We start from the raw sequence: 19,843 nt of genomic DNA, 5'->3' as shown, positions 1-19,843 counted from the left end.
TTCTATAATTTTATCTATGTCTGTTCGTTGCAGAGATCACAATAAGAATCCAATTTACCCACATTTTATTTATTCTCGAGCGTAATTAAAAAAAGACCCGGTCTTTCGCAAATACAATTTCTCTTAAACCAATATTATTAACATTATTATTATGAACTTGTCATTTAATTGTATGTACTTGGCGTTGCAATGATACTACATTGCTTTATTCACGCATTTCTGATATATTAACACAAATTTTTCATTTATCATTTTTTCATTGATATATATATATATGTATATATATATATATATTTATATATATATAAGTTTATTGTGAGATTTACTATACTCTTTATTATATAATTAACTTAGTATAGGGGGGAGTAATAACATTAATGATCTACTTAAGTAATAAAGTAACGATAATACAATTTCACATTATCCACATAGTTATTCATATGTTTACTATACGACTGAATGATGCAAGCGTGTCTAACTTTCATACGTATTTGTATCTGAATATCGGTCGGAATGATTCGTCATGTTCTTTGAAATCCAGCCTGCCAGTCCGTATATAGATGTCCGTACAGAGTAAGCTCAGAAGAACGGAGACAGATAACAAACACATCATGTATAACCTTCAGTCAGTTTCGCAGACTGCAACTTGCCCTTATTGTAAAATTGAAGTGAGAATCCAATTACCGTGTCGTTGTAAACTAGCTTCCGAAGATGAGGTAAGATGCCGCCATGAGAACTTATCCTTAGACGACTATCTAGATACACAAAGGCACGAATATGCAAACAAAAATTGACCCTCGTAGTCCTAGTTGAAACAGTTCTCCTTAAGGCATGATTACGCGGTAATTCAATTATTGCTCAATTTCTCACGAAAAAGGAGAAGATGACTCTACGTTCGCGACGAAAGATATACCGCTCTATTTTCCATTCTCCCTCTTCTAAACCTATTCTGTGTGTAAATTATGTTTCATATTTTTTTACGTCCCATTTTTTCAATGCGGATGTACGCATAAAAGTACAATGATTGAATATAAAGTCTCGATCGTGTTCCATCGAGATAATGTGATAACAAATAATCGATGCAAAAAATACGGAATCTGAGTTAGAAGGTAAGTTGATCACTTAAAAAAAAAAGGAGTTATTTATTGACTAAGAAGGGTTCTTATCTCTTTGTGCATGTGGCATAGAAAATCAACGTAGCTGGGACTTCCATCATTTCCCCTGTCTTCAACCAAAAAGTTACGTAGTACCATCTCTAGTTTTTCACGTTGCCTGACTATCGTCAACTGTAATATCGAAAACAAGGTTACGCCATATTCTAATATAACAATCGATCCATTCATGTGCTATATTAATTGAACTCACTTTCATACAACGATGCCTTTCAGCGCGTACAAAATCGATAATTTTTGTGATCCTGTTGTTCAAAGGAGTATCCAATATTGGCAGTGCAGTACGATCAGTATCGACCTGGACTACCGAAGGTACTCCGAAGACACCCTGCACCCATTGAGAAGAAAGAGCCATCCCCAACCACAAGAACATGTGGATACTATTTTCTGCGAATTAAAGACATGCGCAAAGTGTGTTAAATAATACTGGTATAATTTGCTGGAACATTAAGAATGATAATAATAAGTTATCGTCTTATTGAACTTAAAGTAATCGTGAGAGATTGCCACTACGATTGTACATGTAAAAAAAAATATATATACAGTTGACTAATACTAAAAAAATATATAGTTGACTAATGTAATTACCAAGGAGATAAGCGCCATCGTCTGTGAATTTATCAATGGAGCAGCGCAACATCGGAGGTAAATCCGTGCCCTGAGGATCAATGTCGTGCAAAGGAAGCAATCTAGGATAAGTATACACAATAGACGTCGCAATAGGCATCGTCGCAACCGCTTGCATGACAAAAGATCTGTCGTCGATAGTCATATCAGCACCTAAGAAAAAGAAGAGTAAGATCGAAGTACAAGTATGTTAAAAAAAAATATATACATGTATATGTGTTGTTTTACCTCCAGACATCGCATCACCTTTTATTACACAATTGATATAAAGTGGAAGTAATTTCATACATTCCGGTAATATCAACTGTCCAGCGCTGGATGGTGATGCGCAATGCTTTCGATATGCGGCCAGTATGTTCGCGCACCTCGCAATCAAATGATCTTTTACCGCTTTCGGAGTAGACTCCAGTAATTTGAAAACACCTGAGTATACGTAATTATGCATTGTTATATGAGCGAGTATCATCTTTACAACCGTAACAACGCATCTTACTTTGTTTGGAGAAATAATTTATGATGGCATCTAAGTCGCATGCCCGATATAGCTCGACCATTTGTGACGAAGTCTTCAGGCTCAGGTTTATAATTCGTAATCTTCTTACGCCACTGCAGGAAGTATACAGCAGAGCCACTTGAACGTAGACACCTTCATCTTCCGCCAGCTTATCATCATGCTTAACCTCGATCCCAATAGCCTTAAGAAAATTAAACAAAGTAATTGAAATTACCGTATCAAGCAGAATGAAAATAAGTTTAAACAAACTCTAGACAATAACTTTGTTCTATATATATAACGATGTATATAGTAATGGAATATTGCAATTGTAACGTTAACTAGAACATAATTATACCTTATCGCAATCTATACTAGCTAGTTCCATATCAGTTGTATTGGACATAAAGTAGTGTCCGTGGAAATCAGTCGCTCTAACGCCCGTAGATGTACGTACTCGCATAACAGCGTCAAAAGCGATCGGTCTGCTGATATTATGAATAACGTCAGAAATTAATCTTTCACCATCGATATCCGCCTGTAACAGAGAAGAGCGATTCTCATCTTCTTACCAAGCTAAAAATGTTTATTGGAAATCTATCCAATCACGCGTTTCTCGTGTATATATATTTCTAATATTGAAATATGATTCACCTGGAAGTAAGTATACTTATAAACCTCTCCACCAGTGAGACGACAAATTTGACCAATCGTTGCTATATCTACATATGAATTATTAAAGATAAACAGATCCACGCTGCAACCACCGCCTACGCATTCCTGGCCCAAATTATTATAGACGTTGTTTTGCGGCACTGTATAAGATAGAATATCGTTTTTATATGTTACAGATTATTTGAAAAAGAATTATTAGATAGCATGTAATCAGTTATGTACCCAACACGGTTTTTTCCTTATCTGTTCCGAGGAATTTACGATCATCGCGATTCTTCAATTTTCCAGGTGCCTCAGCGATTGGTAGAGACGAATGAAATACCATTAATTTGCCAGCACATTCTGAAACCTGAAAAGGTAAATGAAACTGAGAATGTTCCTACTAATTGCCAATAAAAAAAAAATATATATATATATATAAAATACTGTTTTTCTTAGATGTAATTCCTCTTTGAGTGCTGTTCTGTTACCTTCAATGCTTCTAATCCAGCTTGTATAACGGGTGCAAGAATCGTTTCCGTTTCTCGAGTATCAGCGAACATTTCAGGAATCTGTGTCATAAGACTGTCGATAACAGTTTCACTCTCTTCAACATCACATAAAAATCCATCTCGAAGTGGCATGAATACATCTTGAATATCTCCAACGACCATCATTTGCGGTTGAGCAAGACGAGGATTGATGTTATAGAAATGCACGGTATTGTTGTATGTTATAAAGCCAACTTTCATGTTACTCTTGGTTTGTCCAGCATCAACGGGTAGATTCTTTATTATAGACTTCATTTTTGTACACAGCAAGTTTACTAACCCAGATTTGACAGTATTATACGACACCTCAATTAAGAACACAATGGCTGGTGATTTCGGAAAAACGTTGTTCTACACAAAGAAGAAATATATAGTAATATGTACAGTTATAATTATTTTCAATAAACTTAAAATAATTGTGTGGAAAATACGAAATTGTTAAATACATTATAAATGTTCATTACCCTGCAATAATCCTTCGTGGCTATATATTCGAATGTACCCAACATCAACTCAGGTCTCTCATAACGATCCAAACGTTGGCCCGTATGGTCCAAATGTTGAAAATAATCACCGGGGACTAAATATAGAGAATACATAGAAGTACAATTGATACGAAAAGATATGCAAGATATATGAGATATTAATTATTACCTTCCGTTGTAGCTTTACAGAATATGCACTGAAATCTTCGGCCAGCGTCGATAAATTGCATAAATGGACACATGTACGCTTTGCAACGCACACAACGTACCGGACCAATTTCACCCATGTCTACGATCGGCGGTTCGCACTCTCCTTCTACGATACGAGCCATTGGACTTACTATTAGTCCAAAAGGAACATTGGTCTGCGAAATATAATGTGGATAACATAAGGAGAAACTATAAATTCAAAATTACCTTGTTTCGACTCTGTAATACAGCATACCTGTTTTACGATATCTGCAGTAGTAGGAATAGTATACATAGTGGACCTGACGTATCTAGGGGACGCGTTTCCTTGATCCTGAGTTATAAAATCTGTTGTCACTAAAGGGGGCACCAGACCTCTCTGATTCGTAATAAATATTCCACCTCTTACGCGTTGATCATCTTGTATTACTTGAATCTGCATATCAACGTCAATTTGGGTCAGTTTACATCAAAACAATAAATAATAACGATCAATAAGATAACAAATAAATATGATGCGTAATAATTGAATTCTTACTGGACTCGGCATTTGTTCTGGATCAAGTCGTCTAGCTTGTTGTGGTGGAAGTCCTGATTGATATCCTGTGGTATTGGTAACGCTACTTTGATATGGGCTTCTTTGACTGTTATACATATCCTATATGAAAGATATAACAATAAAAATTTTTTTGCCTATATAATTAACAAGATAAAATTTGAAGAAATTACTTTATAACACAGTTATACCATTTGATTATGATATCCTGGCTGTTGTTGATATCCAGGCAGTTGTTGATAATCTGATGTATTTCCAGGTGACATGCGATTCATTCCTAAAGGACTAGATAAAGCTTGTCCTGGTAGTGGAGGTGCGGAATTGTATTGCCTTTGTCCAGGTTGTGCCAGTATTGGTCCTCCAGGACCAGCATTCGTCATTGTTTGACCTGGCATCGAAGGTGCATTTTGCATATACTGCGTAGGTCGTGCCTGAGGGAACCCAAGCCCCGAAGGAGTTGCAGTAGGTGGTTGTTGTTGTTGTGCAACAGTTGAAAGTGGAGGGGCAAATTGTCTCAATTCATACTGTGACAAGCCTGGACCTGTCGGACTTGCAACAGTTTGCGCTGGCAATGGTGGTACAGAATTGTATGATCCTGCTCCAGATTGTGGCGGCATGGTATTTGAAGGACTGGTTATTTGAGTGTGATAACCTAAAGGAGGCTGTCCATGTGATGGAGGACCTATTGGTAACATTGGAGACATGTGGGATGTAGGTGCCACTGGAGGACTTGTTATTTGAGTATGAGCCATTGCTGATGTGGGTAATAGATGAGAATGCATTTGTGAGCCAGGCATACTTTGTTGTGCCACAATTGGTGGTCTCGAGAAGTTTTGTTGATTGTTCATTGGCGGCACAGGTGCAGCATACTGCTGTGTGCCTATTTCCTGAATGTGCTGCATCTATTACAACAGAATTTATTATAGACATGATTGGGAACATATTGCACACTGAAACATATTAAAATTATCACAGGTAAATCCAGATTACATAGACATTTACATAAAAATGGTACAGAGAAAGGTGATTACAAAAAGATTTCATATGTCCCAGTATGTAAGGTCTCATTGATATGACTTTAATAATAATATGCGATACCACACAAAAAACATAAATAAGATTTAGAAATATTTAAAAAAATAAGAGGTAATCTATATGTGAAGTGGATTATAATCTTTTCACAACACAGATTAATCAATGCGTAATCGCAACTTAAGCTTTCGTTTAAATAAAACGTGAAATAGATCAAGACATTGAAAAAATTACTGGCTAGCAGAGGAAAAGCGTATGTGACGTTTTGAATTCCAAACTATGATAGGATAACATTAATCGGGAATTCACAATACAATTATAGTAAAATGCTGTATACTTACGTTATACCGTAAAATATGTATGAATCATAACAGAAATATAATATCGCTAAAAATGTTTACACGAAAACGAAGGTAACGTACGTCGATGAAACCGTGACTGCTGCCGATGCCACGTAAGGCGGCATTGCGCATGCGTCCAATACACGCTGACAAGACACGTCATGCTATAATTTGGACCGCCGCGCCTGCAAACTGTGAATTCCGACACGAAAAAAGCGTAAGTACACGATGTGTAATATACGATGAGAAGCGATAAGAGCAAATCTTACAATGCATATTTGCTGTTTTATCGACGCCCATATGACGTCTATGTCAAAGTACGATAACCATTTGCGAATGATTAGTATTTGACATATTAGGTCTGTTCCGTTTTATCTGCACCTGCTGACACTTTTCGCACTTAGAACGGAACGGACGTACATTTGGGCATCGGAGAGAGCAAAAGCGAAGAGCACCGAGTGCAGAAGGTGCAGCTGAAGCGAACGGAACTATTTATATACGCTCGCCACGCTCCACGGCCGTAACTCGAAAGTATATCGATGCTCTCGCCAATGAGTTTCGGAACGCGCGAAAACCATATTTTACGCAACAGTGTCCGTATCTAATTCTTTATTTGACACGACGAACGCTGATAAGTCACGATCCCGTGCTATCAAAGGCAAATAGCGGTAACTGCGTTATGTGACAAAGTACATTATACTAATCAATCTGCGAAATGTCATTTTATATTTATTATATATTATTTCTATTAAACGATAAGACTGAATTAGATTGTATCTCATTACGTGCATCAAGCAAAATAACTTTAGTCAACATTTTCTTTGTGAAGCGAGTGTTAGTAGAGGCTATTCTACGATTCTCAATGTATCAATTTAACGTGAAACGCACAACCGATTGATATCAATGTCTACTTTCGTTATGAGGTAACAGAATAGAAGAATAAGCCAATTGTAAGCGCTATTCTTTTATTGTCTCAACGATATGTCTGCGGAATCGCAAATAATTTAACAGCGATATATATATACATATTAGCAATGACCAGCACAGTCAAAAAAAGTATCATTAATTTAAATATGCTATCTATGTAACATAATTAACAAGTCTCCTTATGTCGGTACAAAACGAACGAGTCTTATGGAAATCGAAAATGCCATCATTAGATTCGTGAATTTCTCGGGAACGTTAATTAAAAAAAAAAGAAGGAAAAAACAGTCTACTCGCATGCGAATATTAACAAACTATCAAGTACAATTATCTCTAACGGCCTTAACTTAATTACACAGTCACTCTTCGAATATATTACACACACGCAGAACAGATCTTGTCAGACTTGTGACTTTAACATTATTACAAGAGAGGCACGTAAGAGGCACTTGGTTAATATTCCTTACGCGTTAAAATATTAAATGTACAACTCTTTCACAACAGTACAAAACCGTTTCTCTTTTCTTTTCGTTAAACTTGATGATTATTCGTCCGTTTAAATTTCTGCTACGAGACTGTCGCTCCTTCCTTTCGCGATCGTTCAATCACAATTAAGCGAATGACGCATTATCGACGTCGTTAACATACCGCGCTAACATATATTAAGTAGATTCCCTCGTGTTTCACGTCGCAGAGCATACGTATCGTCGATTATTCGATAATCCATCACGATATCAATTCGCGAAGCAACTCCCGGGTTCGCGCTTTTCCTAATTACAAGGGCTAGCCGGCTGACTCGTCGCTCCCGAGGATTGCAACATAATGGACTGTACAGAGAGCGTGGATGATATAGTGGCCGCCGCCATGCTGTCCGCATGATGATGATGATGATGATATAGCGCCGAGGCATAATACTGTTGGTGATGGTGATGTGCCAGATGAGGATGATGCGGGTGCAGATAACCGCTCGACGTTGTTTGATCGTTATTATTATTGTTGTTGTTGTTGGCGCCATTATTATTGCTATTGTTGCTGGCAGGATTGTCGCTTTGATGATTGTGATGATGATGATGATTGTTGTTGATCGCAGGACAGAGCGGCGAGGTCGGTGAGGACGAGGACGAGGAGGTCTGTATGTTGCAGCTGTTGGCTAGGATATCGTGCACCGTGTGAGGACTCGGCCACTGCAGAGCATTGTTGGTCGTCGTCTGATGTCCGCCGCTAGCGTGAACCGCCGGAGGTGGTGACTGCGGTGAAAGTTTGCCCGCTGCTACCGACGCTCCAACTGGAAACGCACCGGCATACCAAATAGATAGGGTGAAGTTCTTTGCGAATTTGGATATCAGTGATTGTCATCAGGAAGAAACAAATGCGACTGAGAGATATCCCGCAAGTTCGTGAAAAACTGCACAGTACAGGCATTTCGCAAGTTGCGACGGTGAAAACGCTTCGCGGAGTGTCTCGTTTCGTTCACGATTACTTGTTCTACGTACACACAGAAAATATTATTCTACTATTAAGAAAAACGATCGCTCAGCTTACTTTCCTTCTTTTAAATAAGGATTATCTTCGATAAAGAATATTTTCTTGATAACAGTCTTCAAATATCACAAGTCTCACATCACAAGTTTGAGAAAAAATCATTATCATGCACTTAAAAGAAGAATTTTCTTTACATAAACTCTTTACATATTTACTAGCCAAGAATGTGTTTGATGAATAAGTTTGATGTTTATGAGGAAAATTCACGATATACTTGCAGATGTATATATAAGCTTATAAGGATGTATGTATAAGCTTATAAAATGCTTGCTTATGAAATAAGTAACATTTACTTGAATGCAGTATATATTTTTCTGTATGTACGCGATGTGCAAGAGCGAACAGAGCACCTACTGTTCTTCTGGTCTAACAGCGAGATTCTAAATTAACAGTGACATCGTTTTACCGGTAACATTGCGAATTCGAGTGAGAGTTCTTTAGAAAAAAAACCTGCGGAAGAGTCAACTCGGACAACACTTATTCTTCGTATAAATTATTTATTTGTTTCATTACAGTATTATTTCGTTACAAACGAAAGTACAAATGATTTTTGGACGTTAATTCTGTCTTTTTCATTTCTTAATTTGCGATTAACGTAGATGATTTATTCGTCTCTCTATCTCTCTTTCTCTCTCTTTCTCTCTCTCTCTCTCTCTCTCTCTCTCTCTCTCTCTCTCTCTCTCTCTCTCTCCCTGTCCGTGTGAATACACAAATGTTACGTTATATTAATTTGTCACATAAGAGCGCCGTCCGCGTATCTGAAACAAAAATTGCTATTTTGAGGACGGAGATTTGAAGTTACACTGTACAAGCGACGTAACGCGCGTTTACCTAATGAATAGTCCCATCGCCGTTGTCGTCGAATATGGTCCGGCAATGATCCAAAACGTCGCAGTCGTTCGCGTACCGAAAACGAAACGCCGAAAGTGATACTTATGCGTACTTTGGACTGGCTTTCGCAGTCATCCGATGCGAATCCGATCGAGAACGCGTGGCCGACCACGAAGAGAAAGCTCTGGGGGAAGCGTGCGTTCACGCTAGAACAGATTTGCCAACTCTGTGGCGAATTTTCCGACAAATTTTAGCGAGATATCGTCCGCAACGAGATGCACAATTCTACATTCATTCTTAGCCAAGTGCACGCACACAGAGGGAGGGAGGGAGGAAGCGAGGGACTGGTCTTTAAAACTGACCTCTTTGAGGAGGAAGCTCTGTGTAAAAGAAACATTATTCTATATTTTCGATCTACTTTCGCACACGTGGCGTCACTTCTTTTCCGGTTGCATCCCGCCAATAATGAACCAACCTGTACATATGTAAACACAAGAATTATCCTATTTCGCGTCGATTCCTTGTGAATGAGGGATTGATTAGAAAGAACTCTCGCTCGAAATCTCTACGCGCGGATCGCCGGACAACCATAATAATTATATTCATTATAACAATTATAACAACAACGAAACAATAGGGGAAAAGGTCCAAATATTGGGCTACCACTTTTTTCTTTATATCTTAAAATAGTTTAATTGACTATGAACGAATATATGTGCTATGAAGCAAATAGGATATCTACTTCAATATTTGTAAAGAGAATATTTCTAAAATGTTTCTAAATTGGATTGTTAATTATTCACACTTTTCTGAAAAGAAAGAAATTTGTACTATTTGGAAAACAAGAATCCAAATACGAGTTCTACTACAATACAACTTCTAAATCGGCTCGAAAACAACCGTACGATTAAGCTACATGTGCTGCGCCTTAGAAACAATTATTCAAGTACTTCTCAGTAGAGTGTATCGCCATGTAGAGTGCACTAATGCAAACACTAATAGCCAATATTTAGAGCTTCTCCTCTAATCTTGATCGGATGCCATCAGGGTAGGAACATCACACAGAGAGAAGAAAAAGAGAGAGAGAGAGAGAGAGAGAGAATGCGACATAGTAACTCAGAAGACATACGCAAACGACATTTGGCGACAGTATGAAGATCACCGTTACCTACCGGGAAGGCGCCTAATCGGCACTCGTATACTAACCTTGATGATGATGATGGTGATGATGATGATGCGTGACGGAAGGCGGTGCCGTCGGATGGTACGGCACCGTCGGCGGGTACGGCACCGGACAAATGGCCGCACCGGCCGCCGCGGCGGCCGCGTACAGATGATGATGATGGTGGTGCGCCGGATGATGATGCGGATGGTGATGCATAGTCGTGGTGGCGCCGACCTTGTTCCGCAGGATCCTCGAGATGCTGGAGACCGACGGCACGTTGTACTTGTCGCAGACACCGTCGGACAGCAGCCGGTCCCTGATCTCCCAGGCGAAGATCCCCGGGTCCTTCAGCTTCAGCTGCTTGATGTACTGCACGACTTTCGGCGTGGTGACGCGCGGCTTGCTGCCGCCGATCGCGCCTGGCAAAATGCTACCCGTCTCGTGATAGCGCGCCAGTATTTTACTGACGCATCCGTGACTGACGCGTAGCTGTCGCGATATATCGCACGGTCGGATGCCGAGCTGCGCGAGCTCGACTATTCTCAATCGGACGGCGTTCGGGAGAGGTCTGCCATTGACGAACACGCCGCCCAATTGGTTCACCTCCCCGTATTGCTGTTGATGGTGCTGCTGTTGTTGCTGCTGCTGTTGTTGTTGTTGCTGTTGCTGCTGATGCGACTGCTGCTGTGGTTGCGGTTGCGCCCCGATCTCGCTCGCGTTCTCTGCGAAACAACGAATTCACCACTTATTGCAGCCAGCTTTTCACTTGGTTCCCGGATGAGCGCGGATGGGCAGCGACCGGGGAAATCTGCACTTAATCCTTCGGACCATGTGTCATTCACGATTCAGAGACGAGAGTGACATCGCATTTCTTTTTCTCCATTTAATCACACACCACGTGTCGAAAGTTATTCGCGACTTGATTCCAATATACCGCCGCTAAATTCCGCGATAGCAAACGGGCTTGGATATGTTACAGATCCAATGATAATAAATAACACACGCGGCGCACACCGCGGTCGGAATACTCGATGTGACTTTTGGCAAAATCGCAAACGCTTTCACCGAACGCGAATAAAACGTTTTACGAAGATGAAGTACGCACGTAAGTATATCCGTGGTGATTTTCGAGGCTCTAGGTATATATCCGCACGCACCGTGCCGCACACATGTACACACGTACACATACACACACACACACACACACACACACAGCAGACCCGTTACGCACAGATACACGCATACACATGTGTTCACACATGCACGTGGTCTCCGTGCACGTAATATTATTAGACTTTTTCTCGCAAGCGGTGATGAATGGTCGAGATCAAAGACTCCGACACGTGTAGTCATTTTACACGCGTGTAACACACATTTTAACGAAAGAGAGACGGTAACTACAAACGCACTCGTCCGCCTGTAGATGACGGTACGCCCAAATGTGAGTGAATGTATCTGTGCGAGATAGGTCGCCAGTGTCGAAGACACTCTCAGCCCTTTCCTCCCCGGACGGAGGAAAAGAAATCGTCTGGTTCTAATTCTACGAGTACGTGTCCTGTAACGTTAACGTTATTATAAATAAGTCGAGGTCTCACACACCTCGTGGATATACATCTCTCGTGTTTGCCGAATCTTTCATTTCACGCGTCAACGAAATTCAGCTTTGTGTAATCCTTGGATTGATAGCGCTACAATAAATTTGCTTCGCGATAAATCGTGTTGGTGCTAGCGTTGCAAAATATTTGGGCACATTTGTATATATACATTCTCAGGAATATAAATAATACTGAATGTATACAGCGAAGAGACGTCGGAAATGAACCTGAGAACTAACAGCGCATGATAATTAATCACAGAAGTGTAGGAGAATTAAATTGCAGTGACGTATCTCGTAACGTGATTTTCAATTGTTTCTTCGGACATTTTGTTCAAGTCACGGAACTATTCGTATTAATAATTTATCGATCTATCATTTGATAACTAATCGGGAACTTTTTCCGTTATGGATTTATTATTTTCTGTTATGGATTTGGTAAATCTTGCGATGGTACGTTAAATTGTAGCTCCAGCGAGCGCAAATTCGAGAAGACTGCTGATTTATTGCAATTTCCATAACAGCTTTTTATAATCGAGCATCGGAATAATTAAAACGATCTGATTTTAATCGAGAAAATGATCTGTTGTTTCAGATATTAAGGAGTTTGCAACAGGTGTGAGAAATGTTGTAGAAGATTTGACGTTAGAGGATGCAACATCGAAGGATTATTCGGTTTGGGTCGAGCAGAGTCAGGTCGAAGGTACGTTTTCACAACCTCTTTATATTTCCCCATTTCACCCCTTATGGTCGAAAGCCGAGATATAGCTGTCAGAGTGACTCAAATTACGACCGCAAAAGGCGAGTAGCTAATCCACTGAAACCTATACTCGTTCGATAAGCAGAATTCGTAAATCTAATCAGAAAAGCTATATCTTTTGCCGTTGATCTGGATAGCAGAATGTCATCGGCTTTGAGTTCGACGTGGTTCAGTGAGTTAACAAAACAGGAAAAATATTTTCTTGACGATAATCTCTCAAAATATACTCATCACAAATTGTATCGTCTACTCCATAAAGAAGAATTCAATCTCTCTACGAGAATATTATAAAACTTTATCTGACGTTATCTAACTAATATTATGAAACTTTATACGAAAGATCTGACGCGTTTTTCTGCGTGTACATTAATGAAGTATCGTTGCCTTTAAAATACACAATCCGTTATTATTGATTTATCCCGCTATTTCGTTTGACAGCTCAATTTTTCACGACTGACCGAACGCCGCTGAATGAAATTCGACCTTTGAACTTTGCAAAACATATCGCGAAGTCATTCATGGTAATTTTGCTTGCGTCAATAAATTTCGCGATCACTGCGATCTTTATTTCTTTTAAACGATAATCGAACTTTACGATAATCGCGATTGCATTTTGCGTACGCATTAATAGATTTCATGACCGCTGTGATGCTTTACTTATTTATTTATATATTATATACACATTCGCGCGTCGCGATATTCACTATATATTAAGACGTCGATTTCCCGAAAGTGAAATGCAGTACACGTGCGGGACGACACACAGACGACACGGAGGAGGCAAATAAACTACAACATCGGCCGTGGTTCATCGTTGAACCTGATTGGACGTTGGGGACTTTGCGAAACGGGGAATACCCGACTCACATGATATGTAGCGTAAGAGTAAGATATTGTACTGATTTATAACGAGGAAAATAAATGCCGTAATGTACCAATGTTTAAGAATGCAAACTGACGACTGAATTACCAAAGGCACGGTAAATATATGTAATTCGCGACGCATACATCTTTTACCTCGTTTCATCGGTTCTCTATTGACCGTGCAATCGATATTTCATACGCAATTAATTATACTTTACACATGACTTAACTAAACGCGGTAACCGTCGCATCATTCAGTGTGTTAATAATCGAACTGCCTGAAATAATTATTATTCGATTACACTATAAAATATCTTGCGTACACAATACATAAACAAATGTTCCAAATAGTCCACTCTAGATTTTGTGTCGAAAATAATTCATTTATATGTTCATTTTTGTATTATTTACGTTATGTATAGACTAGTACATAATATAAATAACACACGAATGAACATATGAATGAGTTATTTTCGATAAATTAAAATTTAGAGTAGACTTTTTGGAACATTTGTTTACGTATTATGTACGCAAAATTTTTTACAGTGTACGCTATAATAATTGTCCACATTTTACAATTTAAAAAACGGTATCCTAATATTAAAAACGGTATTCTATCAAATGGTGCAAAAGATTTGACAATTTTCTATTAAATTCTCTTAAGAAATTTGAAAGTATTAGGAAGAAAATAATAAAAATTAATCGGCATTTGTGACCAAATTTTGATCGAAAAGATTCTTTGGCTAATTTTCCATTACGTAATTCCTTTCAGGGTAGATGCTTAAAAAAATACCGAGCCGATGTTATGCATTTTATGTGCAACAATCCTCCGAAATCAGATAATCTCGTTTATTTGACAAACACAACAGACCTTTTGCACTAATTTAATATTACCATTCCCTTGCTTTTGTACCAGATAGTCTGAATAATCCGGATTTTCAGATTAATGCCCGACAACATTCTTAAACCTTAACCTGAGTTTAAATTTTTATTTCAAGTTTAAATTCAAGTTGACTTAATTTACATGAAATCGGGCATAAGAGAATTTTCATTACGTTTATCATCGACATCTTCTTATTTATTATTCTTCTTTCATCGAAAGCTATTTAAACACGCCAGATCGATAAGAGAAATAAACATTCTTACGCGTCGTGTAGGATCGTCTGGAATTTCTCAGTGCGAAGCATATGATAATTTCTCTCGATAATTTCTTACGATAAATGCAATTATTTGAGTAACGTCGGCTCAAACAGACACCTAAGTGTAATGCTCATTCGCTCAAAGACGCGTGTGCGAAACGATTTCTCGAAGCGTTCCGAGTATTCAGGCGCATAAGCTGAATGATACGGTTCTTTCGAAGCTTATGTTTAACGAGCGCGCGTAACCCCCTTCGCTATTGAATCTTTGCCGGCGAAGGAGCTAGAGCTTTAACGTAACGCGGATCATTAAGCCCAAATCGTTGATGTTTAACCGTGCACATCCAGGAGTTCCACGAATCAACGTCGAATCGTTCGACACGTGTGTTCGCGTGCATGTGCGCGCGACGAACATTGTTTCACGATTGAAGACGCATATTACGGCCCTTTATTTATAGCAAATATTTTCTCTCAGTATATATTGAATATATTCGATATCGAAATATTCGTATTTAAAAACTAAAACAATACAAATTTCCAGGATTAGATAGATGCGTGTCCGAAGAATTGGTACTTTCACCAATTTTGATAGACTGATAGACTGATATCTAAAACTTCAAATCTTCTCGAAAAGAACGAGTATTGGAGAAGCATCAAAGCTGTAACTCTGATCAGCCATACAGCGTGTTTCATCTTATTGTTAATCGACGTAAATACTGATAAGAGGAAGTCCGTGATTGATTCACGAGCGTACACGAGCGGGCCAAGAGAACTCTAGCGTCGTTCTTTTCGAGAAGATTTGAAGATTTAGATATCACTCTATCGAATATTGCATGCACAGTTAAGGTGAAAGTACCAATTCTTTGGACACGCATCTATCTAATCCTGGACATTTGTATCGTTTTAGTTTTTAAATACGAATGTTTCGATATCGAATATATTCAATATACACTGAGAGAAAATATTTGCTGTAAATAAAGTAAAGGGTCGTGACATACGTCTTCAATTCAGTCAAGAAGCTTGATTTGATGTTGTTATCAAATTTGGTCTTCTTATTGCACTCAAGGAACATAAATTATTCGTATAACTGAGCAATCAATCTTGTTGATTGCGAGTCTTTGCCAACGTTTTGGCAGGTTTCGTATGTTTCTGTCGCGGAAGATGGTTTTATCGTCAAGGAATTATCGAAAATCCAATCGACAATTTCAGCCTTTTGTTGACTAATTCAATATACAATTGATATACGAAATACTCTAATAAAAGATTCTAGATTTCTTGGAATGAAATTCCACGCGAGAGGTCGAGCCGAGTCACTCGAATCCCAGTGATTTTTCTCTCCCAGAGTGAATTCTCCATTCTGGATCGTCGAATAAATATTTTCACTCGAAATCGAAGAGTAAATCTGACGTATTCCACTGTCACAAATTGACTCCAATCGATTAAAACACTCGCTCATGTACATTGAGAAAACAATGTTTAGTATTCATAACTATAATCACGTAAAAAATAATTATTATAAATTATGGTGTGAAGGAAACTATTTTTTAATTAAATTCTACTACAATGTTGATGACAATAAATTTCTACACATGTTAGTAATAATACCATTTTCGTAGTAAAATAATGAAAAAATATAGTTGGGGTCAAAAGTAGCTGTAATTTTAGTTAAATCGATTATTTTTTTCTTTCTTTGGAGTAAAAATTTATTCTAATCTTGAGTGAAATTTTATTCGTTGTTGATACTTTCAAGTAACAATATTTTCACTATCGTCTCGAGTGAAAATACCTTTCACTCGTTTTGAGTGAGATTTCACTTCGAGAAATTTAGAGAGGACGCGATACATTTTTTTTTGCGTGGCTTGCGCATTTATTTCTCGCTCGAAGTAATTTTTCAACCCACTGCGAATCACGCAGCATTTAACGCGGGGTATTTCGAGATCGTTCCAAAATCGTCGCGTCGTCTGCGAGAACGAGAGAGCCTGAGGATCGGCGCGCGCGCGCTCGGTGAGGGTTGCAAATCGCCGTTAAAGGGCAGAAAGGGTCCCGCAAAAGTATGGCGGACATGATGGAACCTTGCGAAGCAAAAACACGTCGCTATGATCGGCGACGGCGGCGACGACGACGACGACAACGACGATGACGACGACGACGACGACGACGACGACGACGACGACGACGACAACGACGACGAATCCGTCCGAAACTCTTCTTCCAAGAATCACGTAGCCGCATCTCGTAGAGCCCTCATTTCCGTTGCGCTTTTCTTATTTATTCATATCCTCTTTGCGCGTGTCTCTGTTGCTTGAACGGTATGCCAGCCGGTGGAAAGAACAGCCGATGCTGGTGTATGAGAGAGTAGACTCACATAAATTTTCTCCTTCGTAATAAAACGACACACGGTCGGGCGCGCGCGCGCTCGCACCCTGCGTGCTGGGCGAGATTGCGTTTCTTTTCCGCGCGTTCCTCACGGGAAAATGTTCAATTGGGCGACGTAAACAAGTTTAGAACGGATCGCCGATCATGGGAGTGTAAAATCGTCCCCGGCGAAATTTCTATGCGACGATATGCGCGTTTGCCCGCGGCTTTGTACGTTGTTATTTACTGGAACGCTGGATGAAGCAATAACGGAACGCATAGCCAATCGCCAATGGCGAGTATTGGAGAAACATCGAAGCTGTAACTCTGATCAGCCACACAGCGTGTTTCATCTTATTGTTAATCGACGTAGATACTGATAAGAGGAAGTTCGTGATTGATTCACGAGCTTATACGAGCAGGCCAAGAGAGCTCTAGCGTCGTTCTTTTCGAGAAGATTTGAAGGTTTAGATATCATTCTATTGAATATTGCATGCACAGTTAAGATAAAAGTACCAATTCTTCGGATACGCATCTATCTAATCCTGGACATTCGTATTGTTTTAGTTTTTAAATACGAATATTTCGATATCGAATATATTCAATATACACTGAAAGAAAATATTTGCTATTTATCTAACCATTATTTTGTAACAATAACATGCAGAGATAATTACTATAAATTATGGTCAAGAAAATCATGTTTTATTAAATTCTACTATAAAATTGATTGATTGGGGCGAAAAATAACTACAATTTTAATTAGATCAATCATTTATTTCTCTGAATATATATAAATTTTATGTTGTGAAAGTGTTTAAATATTCATATATTTGAAGACCAAAACAATAAGAATGTGCAGGATTAAGTATGTGTCCGGATATTGATACCTTTATTTTACGAAATCGTGATTGAGTCGAAAGTAAGGAAAAAGGGAAAGAAAGAAAAATGAGACAAAAATTTCAGCGTGAGATAATACGCGATGCGATACGATATTCGGACACACGGTAGAATGCTGCGGGAAGCTCGTTGGCGCGGACACGAGGGATCGCGCGAACGTGGAAAATAGTGAATACAAATTTAAGTAAACGCGGATAAAAGAAAAGTTAAGAGCGCAAGAGGCAGACGCCACAACGCGGTGGTGTGCTTGCAGTGGGCGTGCTCAGACGCGTGATGGATGTCAGCGTTACCCCCCGAAACACGTGTTTCGCTTACGTAGGTACCACAGAAACGCAACCGATGTTTGTCTAACATCTAATCCGCTAATTATCGGCACCGTTGTCGTTCCCTTTGTCGGCACTGACACTTTATAGAAATGTGGATCCCTGATTTAAATTCCGCAGAGACTCTCCCCTCCCCCACCCTCTCTCTCTCTCTCTCGCTGCCGGGAGACGCACGTGTCGTAGATTAGTCCGCTTCAACGCGCGGCGTTTGTCGGTGAGACGAGAAGAAGGAGCTGCTTTACAGTTAATTAAAAAAGAAGAGTGCCGCGCTCTCGTCGTGTCATTGCGTTGATCTATTTACGGTGAATGTCCACCGTGTAACATGAATATCTAAGAGAACAACAGATTTACTTGCTTGAATAGTACATTAAAGAAATTAATAAGTAATTCGTGAATAATTATATATAGAGGAGGAGAAAGAGAGAAGGTATCTATTTTGGCATAAATATTCTTTTAAAGTGAATCAGTGAATAGTCACTGATATCAGTTATAAGTATAGCACTGAACACTTTCAGTGCAACACTTATAACTGCAAATTTTTATATATTCACTGTTTTCAGTGATGTTTCACTATTTTCAGTGATGTTACATTGATTCATTTTAAGAGAGTAGAATAACATTCATCTACACGAAAAGAATTTTATAATAAAATTACAATAAAATTTTACAATCGAAAAATAGATTGACATTTTACAGTAATTGATTATCCTTTCATTTGATATGTGCTATTTATATTAGGGACTGGAATATGCTAGGTTTCCGGCGGAATTTATAATGTTCGTTAGCAAGATAGACTTTACTGACAGTCTGTTCCTCTGCACTACTGGAAATATAGTAAAATTGGAAAGAATTTATGTAAAAAAAACTATAATATTCTCGCCGTGCAGTTGATGAAATCCATATTAAAAATACTAATGCATGAACACGTACCTAACTATAGACATTCTTATTATTTTGACCTTTGAACACAAATATTTAAAAATCAAAACAATAAGAGCGTCCAAAGTACGTGTCCAGGCATTGGTATTTTTATCTCAATATAATTTCTATATTAATATAATGATACACACATACACTTGCAATTTTGATTAACAAACCACTTAGAGAAGACGTGTCGACCGGTAAGAAGCACTCGTGAGTTCGTGAAGTCGTCAAAAGCGCATAAGCACGAATCGAGGTGAAGAATTAATCAAGTCCGGTCCGGTGAATCAATCACGGTCGATCGTGCCTATTATGAGTGCGCAATATTCCCCCTCCCTTTCGTGTTTTCTCGAGTTGCTCTTGGCTGGTAATGGATCACACATCTCTCTCTCTCTCTCTCTCTCTCTCTCTCTCTCTCTCTCTCTCTC

General features: G+C 38.9%; 3 protein-coding genes across 6 annotated transcripts in view; 1 reads left to right on the top strand and 2 right to left on the bottom strand.

Annotated features, from left to right (window-relative positions):
- Positions 1 to 48: 48 nt before the first annotated feature.
- On the bottom strand, positions 49 to 6,264 carry LOC116843794 (protein transport protein Sec24C). Of its 2 annotated transcripts, XM_032814551.1 has the most exons (15): positions 6,101 to 6,264; positions 4,919 to 5,629; positions 4,710 to 4,829; positions 4,428 to 4,607; positions 4,152 to 4,347; positions 3,962 to 4,077; positions 3,438 to 3,848; positions 3,190 to 3,316; positions 2,947 to 3,107; positions 2,651 to 2,830; positions 2,293 to 2,494; positions 2,028 to 2,222; positions 1,761 to 1,952; positions 1,366 to 1,559; positions 1,143 to 1,286 (listed from the first exon to the last, which is right to left on the bottom strand). In XM_032814551.1, the coding sequence occupies exons 2-15, from the start codon at positions 5,627 to 5,629 to the stop codon at positions 1,143 to 1,145; spliced, it is 3,129 nt and encodes a 1,042-aa protein (XP_032670442.1). In that variant the 5' UTR covers positions 6,101 to 6,264. The 2 variants fall into 2 exon arrangements, with proteins under 2 accessions (XP_032670441.1, XP_032670442.1); XM_032814550.1 differs by lacking the exon at positions 6,101 to 6,264 and having other exon boundaries at positions 49 to 1,286.
- Positions 6,265 to 7,060: 796 nt separating this feature from the next.
- LOC116843797 (paired box protein Pax-1-like) overlaps positions 7,061 to 19,843 on the bottom strand; it is a 20,148-nt gene continuing 7,365 nt past the window's right edge. The window contains exons 2-3 of the mRNA XM_032814555.1: positions 10,604 to 11,284; positions 7,061 to 8,309 (exon numbers count right to left, since the gene is read on the bottom strand). Of these exons, the coding sequence (XP_032670446.1) occupies positions 7,795 to 8,309; positions 10,604 to 11,284 (1,196 nt within the window). The 3' untranslated portion in view covers positions 7,061 to 7,794. The remainder of the gene's footprint in view (positions 8,310 to 10,603; positions 11,285 to 19,843) is intronic.
- LOC116843798 lies at positions 11,469 to 13,823 on the top strand. Of its 3 annotated transcripts, XM_032814556.1 has the most exons (4): positions 11,469 to 11,667; positions 12,752 to 12,859; positions 13,355 to 13,437; positions 13,650 to 13,823. In XM_032814556.1, the coding sequence occupies exons 1-4, from the start codon at positions 11,547 to 11,549 to the stop codon at positions 13,650 to 13,652; spliced, it is 315 nt and encodes a 104-aa protein (XP_032670447.1). In that variant the 5' UTR covers positions 11,469 to 11,546; the 3' UTR covers positions 13,653 to 13,823. The 3 variants fall into 3 exon arrangements, 2 of the variants coding, with proteins under 2 accessions (XP_032670447.1, XP_032670448.1); XR_004377929.1 differs by lacking the exons at positions 11,469 to 11,667; positions 13,355 to 13,437 and adding an exon at positions 12,185 to 12,609; XM_032814557.1 differs by lacking the exons at positions 11,469 to 11,667; positions 13,355 to 13,437; positions 13,650 to 13,823 and adding an exon at positions 11,911 to 12,108 and having other exon boundaries at positions 12,752 to 12,969.

This window comes from Odontomachus brunneus, unplaced genomic scaffold (genome assembly GCF_010583005.1).
Source record: "Odontomachus brunneus isolate Ranch 3 - 2012 unplaced genomic scaffold, Obru_v1 Obru_scaffold_036, whole genome shotgun sequence".
Lineage (NCBI taxonomy): Eukaryota > Metazoa > Arthropoda > Insecta > Hymenoptera > Formicidae > Odontomachus > Odontomachus brunneus.
The sequence above is the reverse complement of the archived record's forward strand: the minus strand, read 5'-3'. Positions and strand labels throughout refer to the sequence as shown.